At 41.7% G+C, this 22424-nt stretch overlaps 1 protein-coding gene across 2 annotated transcripts; it reads right to left on the bottom strand.

Moving 5' to 3' along the window:
- Positions 1-99: 99 nt before the first annotated feature.
- Positions 100-11786, bottom strand: LOC120054992 (syntaxin-binding protein 3-like). Of its 2 annotated transcripts, XM_039002805.1 has the most exons (19): positions 11706-11786; positions 11002-11051; positions 10647-10728; positions 9939-10015; positions 9707-9779; positions 9493-9593; positions 8659-8807; positions 6281-6389; positions 5859-5983; positions 4350-4448; positions 4203-4260; positions 3998-4063; positions 3643-3723; positions 3394-3529; positions 3015-3121; positions 2681-2782; positions 1845-1930; positions 1249-1397; positions 100-785 (listed from the first exon to the last, which is right to left on the bottom strand). In XM_039002805.1, the coding sequence occupies exons 1-19, from the start codon at positions 11749-11751 to the stop codon at positions 685-687; spliced, it is 1797 nt and encodes a 598-aa protein (XP_038858733.1). In that variant the 5' UTR covers positions 11752-11786; the 3' UTR covers positions 100-684. The 2 variants fall into 2 exon arrangements, with proteins under 2 accessions (XP_038858733.1, XP_038858734.1); XM_039002806.1 differs by lacking the exons at positions 9939-10015; positions 11002-11051; positions 11706-11786 and having other exon boundaries at positions 10647-10710.
- Positions 11787-22424: the final 10638 nt, after the last annotated feature.

Genomic DNA, 22424 nt, shown 5'->3' with positions numbered 1-22424 from the left:
CCTGTTCCCGGGGACCCAAAGAGGTGCACATTGTATTTAGAATAAGTGAGGGGGTGTATGTGCAAAGTGAGTATCACTCCAAATAATAATAAGACACCATTGAACCATGTCGGCCATTTATTCATCAGCCGTTCAATACAAGAAAATGTAAATAATCTATGACAAAATAAACAGTAATGGAGGGGAGAGAGGATTTAGCTAGCAGCAGACAGACAGTGCTTACATCATATGTACATTAGCTTTGCTCCATATCTTTTCATCCAAATTACATCTCTAAGCATTTCTCAGAAGCTTTCCAACATGGAACATTGAGTGTTTTAAAGCGAGAAAAAACAACACAGGTGCATCTCAAATGGCACCCTATTCTCCAGCAGTGCACTACATTTGACCAGAGCCCTATGGGCCCTGATCAAAAGTAGTGCACTTTTTATGGAATAAAGGGTGCCATTTGAGACATACACACACACAGATTTGATAAAAAGGTAATAAATGCACTTTAGGGTAGGGCACAACGGTTATGTTACAAATATGCACCAGGTTCCAAAGTTAAGTATTAATAATACACATAGCTAATGACTAAACTCTAGAATATGAATTCCCTTCAGTCTTCCATTGATGAAGTTGAGTGCTCTGTGCTCAGGTTTGGGGGAGGGTGTTATGTTTGGGGAAGGGGTACGGGGTTGGTCACTCCTTCACTATTGTAAAGGTCTCCTTGGTGGTGGTTGGTTTACTCAGAGCCTGAATATCGTCTAGGAGCTCCATGGGGGTCACAATGTGGGACGATCCTGGAGAAGAAGAAAAAAAATGACATGTTTGTTAAATAACAAAATTAAAGGACACACAGATGAAGAACATTCTGTAGTGTTACTTTGCCTGACACTCAAGACCAGGGGCGCAACTTTGGTTTTAGGGAGAGAGAGAAAAAAAAAGTGTTATCCAGTCGGATAAACAGTCAAACAGCCTACCCAACCGCTCATTTATTTTTCCATTCAATACTTCCTGTTTTTGTACTACCATTTATGTACAGCAGGGGGTGTCAAGCAATAGTCCAGTTACTGGGGCTGTAGTTAAGGACAATGAGAATGGTTGGTTGAATCTACAAAAGTCTTCAATTCTTTGTGCCCTCTCTCCTTGCATTGGAGAAGATCACATTGGAGGCGATGAGAGAGGATGCAACTAACAAGAGATTAAGATTCACCCACGCTGCCCTGCAGCACAGCACGTAGAGTTGCTGCTGTTGTTACACACCTATGATGACCTCACAGGACTTGACGGACTGTGTGACCTGGTAGGCACTGCGCATCTCTGAGTAGCTAATCCCTCCGATGACGAAGATGATGAGCCTGGAGCCACTCCTCCGCTCGTCCTGAGAACTGGCCTTGTGTTTCTGACGGGCACTGGGAAAGGAGAGAAGGATGGATGGTGTGTGTCAGAGATTGGAATTCACTCAGAGCCATCATTAATAATAGTTACGTTATCATATTTTTTCCATTACTTAATCAGATCTGTATTTGTAAGTGTTGTAATTTATAACAGAACCTTATCCTAGACCTAGACTATAAAGAGATCAGCTTGTGTAACTGACACGCAGTAACGATTTGGACCAGTCATTGTGAAATCCAGTCATAACACACCCCAGGGATGGGAGAAGCCTCTGAATGGAGTTAGGTGTGAGTGCCAACGCTCCTTCTGTAACAGCCATAACCCCTTTCCTCAAACCCAATCCATCCTTTGGGTTGCAATTAGTCTATGAATGTCAATCATGTGCACTTTTTTGTTACCACCCTTTACCAAAAGCAAATACCACCAACTGCAGTTGTGTGACAAAGAATGTTGAATCTTACCTGACAGCCCCAGAGCCATTCCAGGCTGCTGGGCACTCTGACTGGTGTGGCCATTCCCTGGTCTCCAGCTTGTTCTCCACAGCATCCTGGAACACCACACAAAAAGTATTCTTACACTAACTCATTCAGTCATCATGATGGTGGGAAGGCAGTCACTGGACAATGGGCCCAGGACGTTTGGTCACTTATTGCAGGTCCAAGGCTGGTTGTGTTGCTTAGCTTTAGTTCATAATAGTTATACTTAGGCTGGTATCAGCCATTGGGAGAATTGATCCCGAATCAGTTGTATTGTTATGGGTCACGCTTGTAGAGCCTCGATCCACTGTTTCACATTGACAGAGTTAAGTAGCACAGTGACCCAGAAAGGGACTGTGTACTGAGCACTGAGTGCCGATTGACATATCATAGGCCTCCCCCTCCCCTCCCCTTCCTAATCCCACCACCCTCTTGTGACCCTAAGGCCACCCCTAAAACCTTTATCCCCCTCCCCCTCTGTTCTCTACATCCAAAACAGACTGCATTGACTCACCTCACCCATCCTTAACATTCAGGGAATTTCTGTCACCCAAAACAGCACAACATTTCTCAGAGTAGGACTGCTGATCTAGGGTCTGGTCCACCCTGTCCATGTAATCTACATCTAAAAGGCTAAACTAAATCTAGATCAGCACTCCTACTTTGTGAATATGAGCCCTGGTTCCCATCCCTTCCTGTGACTCCCTCCCTCCCCCTGTGACTCCCTCCCTTCCTCCCCCTGTCCCCGAGAAAAGCTAAGTGACACAGTTCTGTTCTGTGAGATAAGGAAACGGTTTATCATTGTTATCATTAACACTGACCTCCATCACGTCTTTGATGACAGGTGTCCATCGGGACAGGCTGTATGTCTCCTCCTGAGTGCGGTCCCTTCGAGAAGACCTACGCATTGGGAAGAAGCTCGGCTGGGTGGAGGCGGAGAGAGTGAGAAAGAGGAACATAACAATAAATAAAAGCCCTGTTTAAAGGTAAGAAGATACAAAAGGAGAATTGAAAGAAAGTACACAACCACATACAACTAGTGAAGTGCCACACTACTATACAATACACACTGATAGTACTATAGAATCCACCTGGGCTATGAGCCAGCTAAGATCTAGCAGATTATGTACAGTATGCCCTATAAGTCTCACTTACCGACGATATGATTGGGACTCCCAGTTCTCTCCAGTTGAGAATGAACTCTGGATTCTCCTCGATCTTAACGTGCTGGATGAGTTTGTTCAGGTTCTCCTCTGTTGTTCCTGTTCAGAACCAAAAATAAAATATTTAAAAAAAGAGTATTTGACTAAAGTTAAAATGAAAAGAGATTCTATTGAAAGAATATTCCTATAGCTGAAGCTCCAACGGTACCTTAGTTAAGGGGCGAATAAGGAATGAATGACTTTCCATTTTCAAACCGTAGACTCATTACATTTTCAATGTAATAGATGCCATATAAAAGCGATTAAATGATCACATGTAAATATAAAGACAGACTGTGAAGGCGGAGGGTGAGTCAGAGCAGCAGACCCACCGTTGAGGCTGAAGATGTAGAGGAGAACAGCTCTGATCTTGTCGTAGGTACCATGGGGGTGCAGCAGGACAGGAAGCAGTGTCCTCATGGGGTCCTTCACCTTCACACCCTCCACATCAGACCCTACTGCCAGGTCCTATAGAACAGCAAAGACATAACATCACTCAGAAAGCACAAGGTCATACATAAGGGACATGTACAGTACAACAGTAGCATTTTGGCCATAATATGAGACAGCATAAAACATACCTGCTCAGCTTTGCAGAGTTTCTCCACGTTCTTCTGGAAGTGGTTCATACAGTCTTCAGTCAAATTCAGATGGACCGTTTTCTGTGGTTGACATTGAAACATGGCTGATGTTTTTTATTCTAAAAATCACATGGCAGTATAAGTGAACAGCTTTAATTTCCATATAAACCCAGTCACATAATAGGGGAATGATCAGTTTTTCCACAGTATCATTTCCATAGAGACCAGGCGAAGAAAGCACTACATGACACTTGGCCTCGAAGACATCACACCCAACCCCATCAGACCAATCAGAATGAGCTAACCAGAGCAGACCAATCTGAATGAGCCAACCAGATCACCTGGCGCTACGTACCTGAGCAACCTGCTTGCGGAAGTGGGGCATCTTCTTCATAAGCTGGGATAAACCGCTTATTGTGATCTAGAAAATATTTAAAATATTGATGAGAAGAAAATAATGATGGGAACTCAAGGGAGGGAGAGGACAAAACCAGATACAGAAAATCTTTCTAGTTTCATGTAGAACAGAGGTGGAGGGAGAAGCTAAAATGGCCACCTACCTTTCCATCTGGCTGTTTTTTGTTGGCAGAAATTTCTTTCACCAGTTTAGGTATTTGTCTAGAATATAAAGCACATAGTTAACTAATTATCTTCAGTATAACTATTTCAGAGGTTTAAAAAAATGTCAAATTAAAATGGATACTTACTCTGACACCTCAGCAATGTGCATGTGTCTGAGTCTGGCCCACAGCTGGTCATCCTCATTCAGCAGGGCCTCCTTCTCAGAACCATCTTTAGACTTGTATCTGGACAGAGAAACAAGTGAACGAACAACGTTTGTCTTACATCATCATGGCGGTGGATTATATGTATGTCTATGTTTACAGTATACAGCACATAGAAAAGTACATAGCTAGCCAAAAGAGACATTACTTTGTTCCTACTGTATAAATGTCTTAGGAGCAGCTACTGTGCAGCTATCCTCTAAATCATGGGTGTCAAACTCTGGCCAAATTTGGCCCGCGGGGTAATTATATTTGGCCCGCGAGACAATACCAAATTACTACTAGAGCTGGCCCGCCGGTATTATACAGCGCATTCACTGCTAATACTACGAATCCCATAATGCTCTGCTGTTGTTTTCGCGCGCCAATCAGGACAGGACCCAGAAACGCCCTCTCCTCTGTGACAGTAGTCCCAGCAACATAGACGCTACAACTGTCAGCGCGCTATCCCTTCCCAAAAATGGCGAAAAGAAAGGCAGAAAACAGGAGCTTTTTTCCATTTTTTTCTTCAGATTAGATCAGTGTGCAATAATTAACGTTTTCTTTGTGCACTTTTTCTTGCTACAAGGCATGGGCTTGAATGGTTGATTGATTTATTATCATTTTATTTGTAAAATTATTAGCCAGTGGAAAAAGTTTATTTTGGTATTTAAATCAGAAGGCTGCAAATAGAAAAGAGGCATACGATTTTTATTTAAATTTTATTTATTTAATAAATGAATGCCATTGATGTGTTTTTTCATTTGAAATTCGATTTTGCATGTCTCCACTATTAAATTATATATTGTATGGTAATAAGCGATGCTTGTTCCATATTCAATGTTAAAGCAAAACTTGTTTGGGTCCATATTAAAAGGTTCATTTGTTCAATGTTGGCCCGCGACTTTGTTCAGGTTTTACATTTTGGCCCACTGGGTATTTGAGTTTGACACCCCTGCTCTAAATGAATACAGAAAGTATGTCATATTTCTTTTGACCCATTCAGACATTCCAGAACAAGTGAGAACAAGAAAACAGAACACAAGGCAGGGGTTCAAGGAAGAGTAGACCACGTTCGCTAAGGGAGAGTGGACTACAGCAAGACTAATGATCAGTAAGGGAGAGTGGACCAGGGGAAGACTAATGGTCGCTAAGGGAGAGCAGACCAGGGGAAGACTAATAATATATATTATATATTTTTTTATAATAATAAATATATTCCATTCAACAGACACTTTAATCCAAAGCGATTTATAGTCATTGCGTGCATCCATTTTATATATGGGGAGCCCTGGGAGTCCAACCTGGGGATCCCTGGGAGTCCAACCCACAACTCTGGCAGTGCAAGTGCCACGCTCTACCTGAGCCATACAGGACTAATGGTCGCCAAGACATCAGCTAATGGGGATCTGAATAAAAAAAAATTGTACTGGGACTGAGCTGGGTTCTCACTTGTAGGTGTCGTTCTTGATTGGGACAAGGTCGTAGGCCATGGCCTGATAGGTCAGCTCATGTAGGATGGGGGTCACAGGGTCAAAGCCCCTCTCTACGATTAACAGCTGGGCCTGGGTCTTTCCCTGAGGGGAAAACACAACACACACAGAAAGAGGTGTCAATTACTTTGTAGTGTTGTACTATTACAGTATGTGGCTGGCCTCACTAGCCTCACAAACTAACACAATTTACCATGCTGACCTTCCAACTAAATACTTCAACACAACATCTAGGGCAATACCATCATAGTCTTTATGTAGCCTATTGGCTGGTGTCTGTCATCTCTAGCTATTTCCATATCATATTTTCTAATGCTCTCAGTTAAGTCCTTTTTTATTGTGTCAACTCCCTGCTGACAACAGGCAAGGTGTCCGCCTCACCTTTTTCTTGCCATTGTCATCCATATCGTAGTGCTTAGTCAGTTTGTAATCCACCAGTGCTGCTAGCTGTTTGGCGTTATCCAGAATGGTGTTCTCCAACACGGTCTCCCTAACAAAATACATGGTTATGCACGAGTTATATAGTTTATGACCGTCATTTTTTGTTTGTTTCTGATACAATTGTTTCTGATACACCTTACAAAAAAATTCTTACTAACAGAACAGCAGAGTCATATATATATATATATATATATATACACACCGCTCAAAAAAATAAAGGGAACACTTAAACAACACAATGTAACTCCAAGTCAATCACACTTCTGTGAAATCAAACTCTCCACTTAGGAAGCAACACTGATTTACAATAAATTTCACATGCTGTTGAGCAAATGGAATAGACAACAGGTGTAAATTATAGGCAATTAGCAAGACACCCCCAATAAAGGAGTGGTTCTGCAGGTGGTGACCACAGACCACTTCTCAGTTCCTATGCTTCCTGGCTGATGTTTTGGTCACTTTTGAATGCTGGCGGTGCTTTCACTCTAGTGGTAGCATGAGACGGAGTCTACAACCCACACAAGTGGCTCAGGTAGTGCAGCTCATCCAGGATGGCACATCAATGCGAGCTGTGGCAAGAAGGTTTGCTGTGTCTGTCAGCGTAGTGTCCAGAGCATGGAGGCACTACCAGGAGACAGGCCAGTACATCAGGAGACGTGGAGGAGGCCGTAGGAGGGCAACAACCCAGCAGCAGGACCGCTACCTCCGCCTTTGTGCAAGGAGGAGCACTGCCAGAGCCCTGCAAAATGACCTCCAGCAGGCCACAAATGTGCATGTGTCTGCTCAAACGGTCAGAAACAGACTCCATGAGGGTGGTATGAGGGCCCGATGTCCACAGGTGGGGGTTGTGCTTACAGCCCAACACCGTGCAGGACGTTTGGCATTTGCCAGAGAACACCAAGAATGGCAAATTCCCAACTGGCGCCCTGTGCTCTTCACAGATGAAAGCAGGTTCACACTGAGCACGTGACAGACGTGACAGAGTCTGGAGACGCCGTGGAGAACGTTCTGCTGCCTGCAACATCCTCCAGCATGACCGGTTTGGCGGTGGGTCAGTCATGGTGTGGGGTGGCATTTCTTTGGGGGGCCGCACAGCCCTCCATGTGCTCGCCAGAGGTAGCCTGACTGCCATTAGGTACCGAGATGAGATTCTCAGACCCCTTGTGAGACCATATGCTGGTGCGGTTGGCCCTGGGTTCCTCATAATGCAAGACCTCATGTGGCTGGAGTGTGTCAGCAGTTCCTGCAAGAGGAAGGCATTGATGCTATGGACTGGCCCGCCCGTTCCCCAGACCTGAATCCAATTGAGCACATCTGGGACATCATGTCTCGCTCCATCCACCAACGCCACGTTGCACCACAGACTGTCCAGGAGTTGGCGGATGCTTTAGTCCAGGTCTGGGAGGAGATCCCTCAGGAGACCATCCGCCACCTCATCAGGAGCATGCCCAGGCGTTGTAGGGAGGTCATACAGGCACGTGGAGGCCACACACACTACTGAGCCTCATTTTGACTTGTTTTAAGGACATTACATCAAAGTTGGATCAGCCTGTAGTGTGGTTTTCCACTTTAATTTTGTGTGACTCCAAATCCAGACCTCCATGGGTTGATAAATTTGATTTCCATTGATAATTTTTGTGTGATTTTGTTGTCAGCACATTCAACTATGTAAAGAAAAAAGTATTTAATAAGAATATTTCATTCATTCAGATCTAGGATGTGTTATTTTAGTGTTCCCTTTATTTTTTTGAGCAGTGTATATATATAAACAAGGCAACATTAAACATGTTACCCCCCACAAATGATTGGCCAATTGAGAAATCGCGTGACTAACAAATTTCAGTTAATCATTATAGCTCCCACCTCAGGCCAATCAGTGTAATTTTGTAAAGGCTGGATCTCTATGGCAAGACGCATCATTCACCCAAGTTTCGTCCAAATCGGCCCAGTGCTGTCTGAGATGTCGTGTGTGACTAACATGCAAACAAACGTACGGAGGCAGATCCATAGTCCCCTCCCCGATTTAATTGTGGGGGACAAAGTGTATGATGATTATTCATTCAAATGTTGTGGAAGTCAGTGACTGACTCTTTCCTATGAGTAAACAATCAAGGTGTGGCCACAGAACACTTTAGACGTTTATAGTAAAAATATTATATCCGACAGTTATATAATGCAATTCCTTTCGGTCTTTGTAATACATATTCCCATAAAGAATCAAAAACTCAGATTGTGCTTGGGGGCTGAGGAGAAGGAGTTGTGTCAGGAGTGGTGTAAACTGAGAAAGCAGAAGCTCTTATCTCCTCTCCCTGACTCACTTCTTGTATCTGACCCCTGGGTTCTCGTCCAGCGTGGCACAGAGAGTGACGATCTGGGCTGCCAGAGTCTCCAATGTCTCATCTTTGTCCTGACTACAGTGAGGGCTGTAGATACTGCGGAAGGCCCCAGGGTTATCACAAGTGAACACCTGAAACATAAAGGATTGCTATACACTGATCATGTGTAATGCAGCTTTATCTACATATTCTGATCAGATATTCCAACAAGAAAATTCTCAATTTGAACCAACATTTTGAGTAGCAATGATTCTTTGTAAATTAACTTTGTATTGTGGTGATTTGTTTCTACTCAGATTAATTTAATAATAGGATTATTATGATGTTACACATGGATGAGAGGAGCATCCAGAAATGTCATTGTGTGTGTGCCATTTATGAATGCCAAGATTTTTTGACTGAGTTCATTGTGTTCAGTTTCACTCTCAAATACTAGGTGCCAATAACACACAATAACTGACTAAATCTTCCCATAGTCCTCCATTCTTAACTGATAAATATCTAACTCTCTCACCCAATAAAACAGGAATTTTGAATATAATGAAACCTACAAGTGTTACACAATTCAGATTTTCCGTTAGAGAATCATAGCGTTGACAGATTGCCTCAGCGTATTACATCATAAAGGTTTTAAAGCAATGCCCTTGCAGTGTTTTGTGATCCCTTTCTTCCCCTACTGAAGTCCAGCACCAGCAGACACTCACAGACCAACAACCATGAATAATCTAACCAACATGGTAAAAGTGATTTTGTAAGAGTCAGTGTCAGGAATAAAACCAGATAATTATAGAAAGCCTGAGAAGAACAACCACTTACCTGTGACTCCTGGGGCAAGAAGGAAATGTTTAATTCCTTACAGACACGTATATACTTTCCACAGTACAGTTTCATTTTGTTGAACAACTCATCCGAACAATCTGGAGGGAAAAAAATGGAGTACCAGAATTTACAATCAACTCATGAAATTGGTCTACCTTTTTCTAATGATTTGCATCAAGACTAAATTCTCCTTTCTACAGTATATACTTACAGTCAGTGAAATAAACGTATGCTGCTTTGTACTTGGGTTTCAACTTGAAGTCACCAATGAAGGCATCCACACACTAAGCACAGTATGGAAATATTTCATTAAAAACACATTCACAGCACTGTCAAACCTAGTACACATGAATAACAGTTGTATTGTTTTGTTTGTAATGATGATCAATGTAGACATTTCAATATTGAAGTGGGGTATGGTGTACAGATATCTAATGTCGAACCTTTGCTGTCGGGGTCATGAAGTAGATAGCCTTCATTTCTAGTACAGGCTCTCTGCTTTTGTAGAGGTCCTCCACAACTAAGAGAAAATTCAGTTTCATTTCAGGTCATGGTGCAGATATCAATAATACCACTTAACTGTTTTAAAGGTCCTGTTTTAATCTCAATATGAAATCATTTCTGGGTAACAATGAAGTACCTCACTGTGATTGTTTTCAAATAAAATGGTCAAAAGGACACACAAATAGCTTCTTAGCCAAGGGCAATTTCTCTTACACTAAAAGGGCATTAACATAATTTTCACAATTTTACAGTATTATTAAAAAATAAGTGTGGATTAAATTATGTTTTTGACTGAACTGGGCCTTTAAAACATAATCAAAGTAGCCTTGGGCAATTTGTACATAAGCAGTTCTAAGCTAACGATATGTTAGTCATTCTTATGCTGTGGTGGGGACACATTCTTATATTCATCTTACACATAAACGAAACACAGCCTTACAGGGATCTAATATTTTCTATACCCCCACTCCATGAAACAGAAGTGTCACTTTGATGTGTGAAAACTTCCACCACTTGCAATGTAGTTCTCCAATTACAACCAAAGTAATATTTATGGTTTGAAATCATAGTTACAATCCCTAATGACCGGAGACAAGGCTAAGCAGTAGACATCTATGGAAATTATAATTTCAATTAGTGCGACATACTGGTAATTCCCTCCTGCATCAAGTCGGACATTTTGCAGCATGAAGACAGAAGCTTGGTGGTGAAGTGGTCCAATATCAATATCTGAGAAAGAAAAGCTGTTATGACCTTGATATGAAGACACCTTTTGATTCAGTCAGTGTTGTACGTGGCACATGAGACAAGAGAGATGGCACATGAGACAAGAGAGATGTACGTCATCAGCATAGCATACACTGCTGCTTGAGAACGTATTGTATCAAAACAATGACTGGATAGTATGCTGTCGGGAATACAGCACTTAACCCATTACATGGGCTTTATGTAATGCTATGGAATGCAGTCAATGTCTGCAATAAACAGATCCAGTCCTCCTACCTTCCATATTTCTGACTTCTTGCAATCCTCAATGATCGTTTCCTTTATTCCTAGTTGAAAGAAGAATGTCAGTTCGCAAATACTGTACTGTTATAGTTGACAGCCCCTAGGCTACATTATTATAGACTGTCTGAAAGCTGCCCCCTCCCACAAATGATCTAACCGGCAAAACAATTACATATCTTATTTCTCTTATCTAAAGCCAAACAACCCACACAGACATTTTATTTTCATATTTGTTGACAGTGCACTGACCAATGATGTTGTGTATACAATGACCTAGCCGTCTGCCCAGAACAGCTGCGGCTACTAACTAGCTAGTTAGAGTTAGCAAGTTAGCTATCTGGCTAACATGGCTAGCAAACGAACCAAATTGGATGGGGTTCCCCATTGCTATTCATGTGCAAACAAGTTATATGGTATAACTAAGAATCGCAGTTGTAATCACCAAGTAGATTAACACCCAAAATTGAACACACTCAAGTTAATCTCGGAACTCTTTGGCCACGGACACATAACGTTAGCTAGTTTGCAAACTTCCGTATCAGAAGTTATGGCTAGTTGACATTCCATTGTCACAAGTCAGAGGAGAACAACAAAACTTTGCAAAAGTTCAACTGAATAGCATAATTTAAGTAGCTATTAGTTCGAAATAAGCCCGATACTTTGAGTAGCTAAACGTTGCCATAATCAGTTTCACTTACTTTGCCAAACTACTCTTTTTAGCCCGTGCTCTGAAACAGTTGCCATCTTGTTTCTTTTTTCCAATTTCCACTGGCGCTTGCCCTGTCCCGTACTTTGTGCGTCATCAGTGTCGACAACTGCGCGCGAGTAGTTTGTTGTAGTCCGAATTATGAGAAATTTTAGTTTTCTGTGTTCAGAATAGTGAACGTAGCAGTGGTGTAAATTACTTAAGTAAAAATACTATCAAGTACTACTTAAGTCGTTTTAGGGGGTATCTGTACTTTACCTTACTATTTATATTTTTGACAACGTTTACTTTTACTTCACTACATTCTTAAATCATTTACTTTTTACTCCATACATTTTCCCTGACACCCAAAAGTACCCGTTACATTTTGAATGCTTAGCAGGACAGGAAAAGGGTCCAACTCTTTTTTTATTTTATTTTATTTTTTATTAACAACAAATCAATACTGTGAGTACATGAGGGAACACAAGTATATATAGATTATATATACAATGGACAATTGAGCTAGGGGGTACAATATCACATTACACAAAGACCTTAAGGGACATTCATACACTATGTATGTATGTCCTAACACCTACAATCTTTAGGTGTTACAGGGACCTTGTAAAGTGATAAGAATTCTAACAGCTTTTTTGTTAGTAGAGTATTTAATTGTCTTAAAATACAGTTCAATTTCTTTTTGTAGGGTAAGAAAATGTGTTTTTTTGTTTGTAAATTTACATTAGTGAATATGAAATTTGGCCAAAAGCATAATGAAATAAATTACATAAAAATGTTTCAGCTTATTCCTATTGTAGGTAAAGAATCCAAGCAGTACATCTCTCCACAATAGTGTAAGACCTTCATAAAAGTGTTCAATTATAAATCTACTGATGTCTTGCCACAGTTTTCTTACATGAATACAATGCCAAAAAAGATGCAACACTGTTTCTGGGTGGTCATTACAAAATGAGCAATTTGAGTTGATGTTTTCCTTAAACTTCTTCATATAGTAGTTGGCAGGATAATATTTATGAATAATTTTAAAGGAAACTTTCTTAATTTTGTTAACAAGTAGGTATGTGTGTGGCAACATCTAAACTTTTTTCCAACATATATTATCAATAAATCCATTCCAATAAGGCATGACATAAGGTATAGATAGATACAACATTCTGCTGAAACAAGGTTCGTATCGCTCTGTTGTTGAATGGACCAAAAGATAAACAAATCTTTCCTACTGATGAGTCAACAGGGTCAATAGAAGGTAGGCTCTGAGGGTCAGGTCTTGACACGTTCCTGAATAATAGAGCAACACCTGAGGGAATGGCATCTAAAACAATTGTAAAATCTTTAGGTGTTACAGGGACCTTGTAAAGTGATAGGAATTCCTTATAACTGAGTAAAAAAACCTCTGCATTTACCAGTTGGCTCACCAATAGGATATTATTTCGGAACCAATATTCTAGAAACAAAGAAGTATTTTTATACAATATATCCCGATTATTCCATATATAATTTCTGTGTGGAGAAAAATTATGTTTATAAATTAAGGACCATGACAAGAAAACCTGCCGATGAAAAGCAGAAAGTTTCACTGGAACTTTGTCAATATTATAATTGCAAAACAACATGAAGTTAAGGCCACCAAAAGTAGAGAAGACATGATGAGGAATAAAATTTCAGATAGAAGTGGGTCTTCTTCGGAATTGTTTTATCCAATTGATCTTAAAAATATTATTTAAGGTAGTAAAGTCCAGAAAATTTAGCCCATCATTCTCATAAGTGTTCATTACAACAGTTTTCCTAATGTAATGGGTACGGTTTCTCCACAGAAAGTTGAAAAGCATCTGGTCTATCTCCTTGCTTATTTTACTGTCAAGATATAAAGCCATATGTTAGTCTAGAGATACCTTCAGCCTTCGTTATTAGGACTCTACCTTTTAAAGATAAGTCCCTCTGTAGCCATTGATTTAGCTTCTTCTGAGGTTTTTTAATAAGAGGGTTCAAATTTAGTAAGCCTCGAAAAGGGTCCAACTCACACAACAATCCTGGTCATCCCTACTGCCCCTGATCTGGCGGACTCACTAAACACACATGCTTCGTTTGTAAATTATGTGTGTTGGAGTGTGCCCCTGGCTTTCTGTAAATTAAAAAAACAATAATATGGCAGCATCTGGTTTGCTTAATATAAGGAATTTTTAATTATTTGTAATTTTACTTTTGATACTTAAGTATATTTGAGTAATTACATTTACTTTTGATGCTTAAGTATATTTAAAAACAAATGCTTTTGGACTTTTACCCAAGTAGTATTTTACTGGGTGACTCACTTTTACTTGAGTCATTTTCTATTAAGGTATCTTTTACTATGACAACTGGGTACCCTTTCCACCACTGGAATGTAGCATATGATTAAAACCCATTTTGAATAATTTAATACCAATATGTTGACTGCACCATAAAAAATACTTTTTTGTTGATGTTGTTTATTATAATCAAGTTGTGCCAGTTTTAACCATCAGCCTATGTGGCATTGTCACCAAAGCAACCTCTATAACAGATCTAGTCTACTAACAGGTACAGCTGCCTGCAGGTAACTGTTCTGGCCACGCCAATGATTGGGTGCTTCGCTGCAGCGGTCGGTGACACATAGGTACAGTATTTCAACCAACACAGAATCTGAAGAAGGCCATTGAACGCTGAACTGTCAACCATTTAAACTTGTCTACTCAAACTAAGAATTTTCTTATGGTGAGCGAGCATTGCACCTTTTCCTGTCCAATGATGTCTACACATTTTTAGGTTGCACCCCTACTCACGTTGTTTGAGCACCCTCTACCTCTTTCCAACCAACACAGATCAGAAATATGTTAAAGAAGAAAGTATAACGTGAAGCAGTTCCCAAATAACTTCTCTCAACTATTCAAGAGAAACACCAGCACTACTACAACAGAAAAGGATAACATCAAGAAGAGAAAGACAGAATGGGAGGCTGGAGTCCCCCCCTTGGGTTGGGCCGTGGTGGAGATCTTTGTGGGCTATACTCGGCCTTGTCTCAGGATGGTAAGTTGGTGGTTGAAGATATCCCTCTAGTAGTGTGGGGGCTGTGCTTTGGCAAAGTGGGTGGGGTTATATCCTTCCTGTTTGAACCTGTCCGGGGGTATCATCGGATGGGGCCACAGTGTCTCCTGACCCTTGCTGTCTCAGCCTCCAGTATTTATGCTGCAGTAGTTTATGTGTCGGGGGGCTAGGGTCAGTTTGTTATATCTGGAGTACTTCCCCTGTCTTATCCGGTGTCCTGTGTGAATTTAAGTATGCTCTCTCTAATTCTCTCTTTCTCTCTTTCTTTCTCTCTCTCGGAGGACCTGAGCCCTAGGACCATGCCTCAGGACTACCTTGCATGATGACTCCTTGCTGTCCCCAGTCCACCTGGCCGTGCTGCTGCTCCAGTTTCAACTGTTCTGCCTGCGGCTATGGAACCCTGACCTGTTCACAGGACGTGCTACCTGTCCCAGACCTGCTGTTTTCAACTCTCTAGAGACAGCAGGAGCGGTAGAGATACTCTTAATGATCGGCTATGAAAAGCCAACTGACATTTACTCCTGGGTGCTGACTTGCTGCACCCTCAACAACTACTGTGATTATTATTATTTGGCCATGCTGGTCATCTATGAACATTTGAACATCTTGGCCATGTTCTGTTATAATCTCCATCCGGCACAGCCAGAAGAGGACTGGCCACCCCTCATAGCCTGGTTCCTCTCTAGGTTTCTTCCTAGGTTTTGGCCTTTCTAGGGAGTTTTTCCTAGCCACCGTGCTTCTACACCTGCATTGCTTGCTGTTTGGGGTTTTAGGCTGGGTTTCTGTACAGCACTTTGAGATATCAGCTGATGTAAGAAGGGCTATATAAATACATTTGATTTGATTTGATATCAAGTGGATGGTGATTATAGGTATGGTATGTATGGCTACAAGGAAGGTAGGTATGGCTACAAGGAAATGATAGGGGATGTTCCCTAGTGAGCTAAGCCGATATGGCGACTTGGTAGACAAAGGGAAGTGGGTGTGGACTGAGAAGGGCGCGAAAGACAAAAGTCACTACAAAGTTGATAATTATATTGATTGAAATGCTAATCCTTTGCACATGAATGCTCACTCAATTGGGAATAATTGCATTTAATATATCTTTATGCTCAGTGTGTCGTCGTGATCTCTGTTGGAATCGTCCGTCTTTCTGTTGGAAAGTTCATCTGATCGTCTCTGCTCCCATGAAGTCTCTCATGGTTAGAATGTATACTTCAGAGTCCCATTCAGAAATGTTCTTATAGAACAGCTGTTTCGGCGGTTGTCGGTCTTCGCATTTCAGGTCGACATAACTTCTAGCTGCAGACTAGTAATTAGTATTGAAGATTTGCTCTTATTCTGTCGGAATCGATAGTCTCAGAGTTTCAACAACCATTACAACCTTAGCTTATACTGAGGTTTTTATGGTCTCTACTCAAACCTTCGCCCCCTCTGTGATCGAGGTACGCATGGTCTAAAGGGAATTCCTTCAGGTGGGGGTTATATTCGTAACAGTAGAAAAGGGCTGTCCCATGACGCCAGATCAATGTCTGTGCTCATGGGGCGGGCCAATGACTTAGTTAAACTTTAAAGGGAATACAATTCTCTCACATTAACGGTTTAAAATCACATGACACAATTTCACAAATAGTTTCATCTTTACTCATTAATTTTATACAATAATTAGATGCAAGCCTCATAACGGAGGCTTCTGTATAAACAGAGTTATGGTAATGTGGCTGTGTTGTCTTTCCTGAGGTCACAATCATAAAACAAAATGGACCGGTCGTAGCTGGTTTCTCCCCCGACCGTTTACAAATTCTCCAAAACATGGATATTGTTCAGTTCTCAAGTTCTGTGATGTAGAAAAAAATTCCTTTGTTCTACTGTGAAGCTTTCTCTCTCTTTACTGCATGAGGAGAGAGTCTCCTCCAGGAATTCACGAACTGAGATAACAGAACCTGGGTGTAAAAGGGAGAGAGGGAAGGCACTCGCTATACCCAAAGAGGGCCACGTCATGACACATATGTCTCACATGCACGAATAATGATAGACTGGAATGTGTCTGTTTGTTTTTTTATCACCAAGACATCAATCGTCAGCTTCAAGCTATCACTAGTAAAAACCCATGTCCTCAACACCCAGACTAGCTGCAGGGTGCTAGAGTGGACACCATAAAAACTTAGCATTAGCAGGCCAGTTTTACTCTTAGTTAAATATATAACCGTTTACTATTAATATCAAACAAATCAGGTAAGTATGTAATTTTTCCCTGACAGGTCCTGAGCGTTCTAGAGCAGGTTTTCATCAAGGATCTCTCTGTACTTTGCTCTGTTCATCTTCCCCTCTATCCTGAGTAGTCTCCCAGTCCCTGCCGCTGAAAAACACCCCCACAGCATGATGCTGCCACCACCATGCTTCACCGTAGGGATGGTGCCAGGTTTCCTCCAGACGTGACGCTTGGCATTCAGGCCAAAGAGTTCAATCTTGGTTTCATCAGACCAGAGAACCTTGTTTCTCATGGTCTGAGAGTCTTTAGGTGCCTTTTGGCAAACTCCAAGTGGCCTGTCATGTGCCTTTTACTGAGGAATGGCTTCTGTCTGGCTACTCTATCATAAAGGCCTGATTGGTGGAGTGCTGCAGAGATGGTTGTCCTTCTGGAAGATTCTCCCATCTCCACAGAGGAACTCTGGAGCCATGTCAGAGTGACCATCGGGTTCTTGGTCACCTCCTCGATCAAGGCCCTTCTCCCCCGATTGCTCACATGCTCTGTCAACTGTGGGATAAGGTATTTCTGTTTTGTATTTTTTATCATGTAAAAACATTTCTAAAAATCTGTTTTCACTTTGTCATTATGGGTAGTATTGTGGGTAGATTGATGAGGAAAACATTTAATTTAATCCATTTCAGAACAAGGCTGTAATGTAACAAAATGTGGAAAAAGTCAAGGGGTCTGAATACTTTCCGAATGCACTGTATCTTTTTGCAACATTACATGTACATTACTAAACTGTCTATATTTTTCAACTACAGAATATAATGATGGTTGGATGAAAGTGGATTTATAAAAAAATCTGGATTATTAAAATAAATTATAATATATTGTAGTACATGTATGCACTAGTAGTGCTATAATTAAGCAATAAGGCACGAGGGGGTGTGATATATGGCCAATATACCACGGCTAAGGCCTGTTCTTACACACGACGCAATGCGGAGTGCCTAGATACAGCCCTTAGCCATGGTATATTGGCCATATACCACAAACCCCCGAGCTGCCTTATTGCCATTATAAACTGGTTACCAATGTAATTAGAGCAGTAAAAATAAATGTTTTGTCATACCCGTGGTATACGGTCTGATATACCACAGCTGTCAGCCAATGAGCATTCGGGGCTCATAGCACCCAGTTTATAATATTTTGTCATTTGATCCAGATATGAATACAGTAACTCTGATTCTTTCTCTCTCCTCATATATAAATGACAGTGTTGATATTCAGGGTTACATCTAAGAGTACGACAGTGTGATGGAGTAGATACTCAGGAACCAGTTCCTACAAGATCACAGCGATCCCCAAGAACTCCCTGGATGCCTTTACCCAGTTCGGTGCCAACTCTGTGATGGGCTGCATCAACTCTCTGACCCCCAACATTGTGTACATTATTAAGGCTGAGGCTATGGAAAATGGCCTGACTGTTCAGAGCCAGGCTGAGGTTGGAGAGACCATTGATGAGTCAGTGTCTCCTACGAGACCTTGGTGAAACAATAGGCTATACATTATGTTGTGATCTCATTACATACTGTTACTAATCTCTGATCCAGGGCCAGTTCTGTTTTTCTTTCTCATCTGAGGTACAGTATAAGGGAAGATAGAAAACCTGTCCTTAGAGCGACTCTCATGAGAAATACACACTGAGTGTACAAAACATTAAGAACACCTTCCTAATATTGACTTGCCCTCAGAACAGCCTGAATTTGTCGGGCATGGACTCTACAAGATGTTGAAAGCGTTCCACAGGGATGCTGGCCCATGTTGACTCCAATGCTTCCCACAGTTGTGTCAAGTTGGCTGGATGTCCTTTGGGTGGTGGACTATTCTTGATACACACGGGAAAATGTTGAGCGTGAAAAACCCAGCAGCGTTGCAGTTCTTGACACAAACTGGTGCGCCTGGCACCTACTACCATACCCCGTTCAAAGGCACTTAAATCTTCACCCTCTGAATGACACACATACACAATCCATGTCTCCATTGTCTCAAGGCTTAAAAATCCTTCTTTAACCTGTCTCCTCCTCTTCATCTACACTGACTGAAGTGGATTTAACAAGTGACATCAATAAGGAATCATTGCTTTCACCTTGATTCACCTGGTCAATGTCATGGAGAGAGCAGGTGTTCATCATTTTTTGTACATTCAGTGTACAGTATATCTTGACAGTAGGCTTACAGTGAAAAATAAAATCATTAATGATTTTCCTGTATGAAAACATTATTGTGGTGTAACTGGTTACACTCATTACATTTGCATGTGTGTAGCTCCTGAATTGAGTCTTAATAATCCCACCCTTTTTTTCTGTAGCTTCTGAGGTGCCCACTACAAACATGGCAACATGAAAGCAGAGTGAGAGCTGTGGAGTTCACTCAGGTGACCGGAGCCTCCTACTACATCCTGCGGGCTGAGAACACCGACCTGTCCTTCTCCGAGACCGAGGTGTCCTCTTCCCCCGGGACTGTGCTCAACCTCCAGGCGTACACCGACTACACTCTCAGTGTCATATCCGTCATCCACGGAGGCAGGAGCCAGCCTTCCCTCCCTTCAGTAGCAAAGACAGGTATTGTCCCTTGGACTTCACATTAACTGACTGTTGGGGAAAGAAAGAACAAACGAAAGCTAAGAAAGGAGAGTAGCTGCATACCTGATCTTAAAGCCCTAAGGGTGAGAGTTATCTATCCTGTATCCGGGGTAATTATATCTGACCCCTCTCCATGAACACAAATAATAAACTTAACTGGGTTGAGAACTGAGTTATTCAGCCTATCGGGTTTCTTCATGTACCAAAACAATACAGCAGCAGTTTCATCCATTGTGGTTTAGTGGTTTGATGTTCTTTAGAGGCAGAAGAGATGGAGAGAGTCAGTCTCAGATCTCAGTCATATAGTACATTGTAATTACACTCGCACAGTACCATCCCACCCAAAATAAATTATGCACTTTACAGTTTTGTTATATGAAAGTGTTCCCAAAGAACAGAAAATAGTACACTTTTTTAATTGAAAGTTATAAGTAGGCTATCACACAATTAAAATTGAAACCATAAACACCCCAACACAGACAAACAAATACACACCTCAAATAAGATGTCTCTTTGCTGTCTCTCTCCTACAGCGGTCGCAGCGCCAGAGCTCAACTCCACCTCACCCAGCAATGACACCATCGTGGTGGGGTGGGAGCCAGTGGTCCACGCTGTCCTGTACACAATCAGCATCACCATGGAGGGCTCAGAAAGCAAGGTGAAGCTCAACACCACCGACACCAGCGTCACCTTCCCTGGTCTGGAGGCCGGGACCACCTACTGCATCAAGGGCAACTCCCGGGACCCTGAGAACAGACAGGGAGACAACTTCACTGTCTGCCAGATCACACGTAAGGAGGGGGGTTAGCAAGCACACACATTTTTTTCAGGAAATGCATCTTATCTAGTTTTATTTAACATTAATTTAATCAGGCAAGTCCCTTGAGGTTGAAAATGAGACCTGGTGATAGGGTGGATGGAAAGAAATAGCAGCAACTTCAACAGTATATTTGTAAACACATTTAGGTGTCTGTATTAATCAGTCCAACAACACCTGCACCCCTCCCCTCGGGGGCAACACCTGTTACGTGCTGGAGATCATGTGTGAAGACATCTACAAAGTAGTGCTGGCCCCTCTCACCTGGGACGGAGCCATAGTCCAGTTCTGCCCACAGAGGATGTACTCAGGTACTGAATAGAATACCATTCAGGAGTTCTACATAGATCATCTAAAAGCAAAGGAAATGTATATCAATGAACTTTATCGAGCTTTGTATTGCACCATTATAATAGAGATTGAAAATATAATAGATAGCGTAAAGGCAAAAAATGAACAGAAGTGTTTTTGGTTAAATTCATATTCTTGTCTTTTTTCAGTTTCCTGCTCGGGAAGCAATATTGGAATGGAAGTGTTTGAGTACTTCCAATCTGTACTGATTATTCTTGCAATGCATTGTGCAATGAAACATAAGATGGCGGCAGGGCAGTTTTGCTGAGCGTGTTGTGTCACACTGTTTGTTTGTTTCAAGTGTTACAAGTTTTTATTACTTAGCAAAACCGTTATAGGCTGCGAGAGTTGTCATTAAACAACAGGCAAAATCTAAAATCCTACAGGATCAAAGCTTTAAATTGGCATCTGCTGCTTTCTACATGATGAGATAAAGCCGATGTGGTGCCCTCCCTGAAAGCCGAGAGAGAATATATCTGTGCTGTGACTGACGGTCTAGACACGTTGGGCCGACTAGCTTTGGATACTCCTCAACCGTCAGGTTTTTATCAGTGTTTCGCCATTCTACCGGAGTCTTCTGACTCCTCTTCTGCCACGCTGTGTGGTGGAAGCCGGAGGTTGGTATCTACGCTGTGACAATGTCTAGATGCGCTAGGCTTCCTAGCCCAGGATACCCCTGTCAGGTGGACTAGCCACCAGTGATTAGCCGGTGTACTGGGCCCGCTCTGCCTCACTGTACGGTCTGGACTAGCAGATGGTACGTATCATACAACCTCTCATCCGTTTAAAATCACAGCAATTGAAACTCAAGTACACAATCCAAACATACTATACTATACATGCATTTACTGTTATGTCCCAAAGTAGCTACCTGAGCCATCCAAGATTAACAAAGTCAGAAGCTGAATAAATAGCCATTGAGTGGCAGTGGATCGAATTAGAACAGAGCACAACAGGAAACATTATTCTGGGAATTTGGGGGTCAATTAAAAACTCTTCCAACCCTGATAGGCTGAATAGGTTTTCAGCCATAGACCTTTACACTTGAAGTAACTGTAACGTCACAGGGGAAATGACACTTTCTGTAAAATAGATGGTTGATATAAAACACTATTTCAGAATAAAATACTGACTCAAGCTAGGGAGATGTAAGATGGCGGACGGCGAGAACGCGAGGCAGAAAGAAGGGTGTGAGTTTCAAACCCAAACTGACATCTGCGAAAATACAAGGCGGAGGGGGAGGTTGAAAATGTGTTGCCGGCACTATAGACGGCTATATTGGTCCGCTAGTAAAGGCCTTGTGCGCTACTTGTGAAAAAATAAAATAATTCTGTCACACGTTAAACAGGTGCGGCAGGTAGCCTAGTGGTTAGAGCGTTGGGCCAGTAACCGAAAGGTTGCTCGTTCGAATCCCCGAGCTGACAAGATAAAAATATGTCGTTCTGCCCCTGAACAAGGTAGTTAGATGTCATTGTAAATAAGAATTTGTTCTTAATTGACTTGCTAAGTTAAATCAAATAAAAGACAGCTATGGGTCCGCTAATACAGGACTAGTAAAGGCCCACTTTTAAGAGAAAAAACATTCAACAAAAAAATATTGTTTGTGTTACGTGTTAATTGTTGACGCGCCAGACTGGT

The sequence above is a fragment of the Salvelinus namaycush genome, chromosome 10 (assembly GCF_016432855.1).
Source record: "Salvelinus namaycush isolate Seneca chromosome 10, SaNama_1.0, whole genome shotgun sequence".
In the NCBI taxonomy this organism is placed as follows: domain Eukaryota; kingdom Metazoa; phylum Chordata; class Actinopteri; order Salmoniformes; family Salmonidae; genus Salvelinus; species Salvelinus namaycush.
The sequence above is the reverse complement of the archived record's forward strand: the minus strand, read 5'-3'. Positions and strand labels throughout refer to the sequence as shown.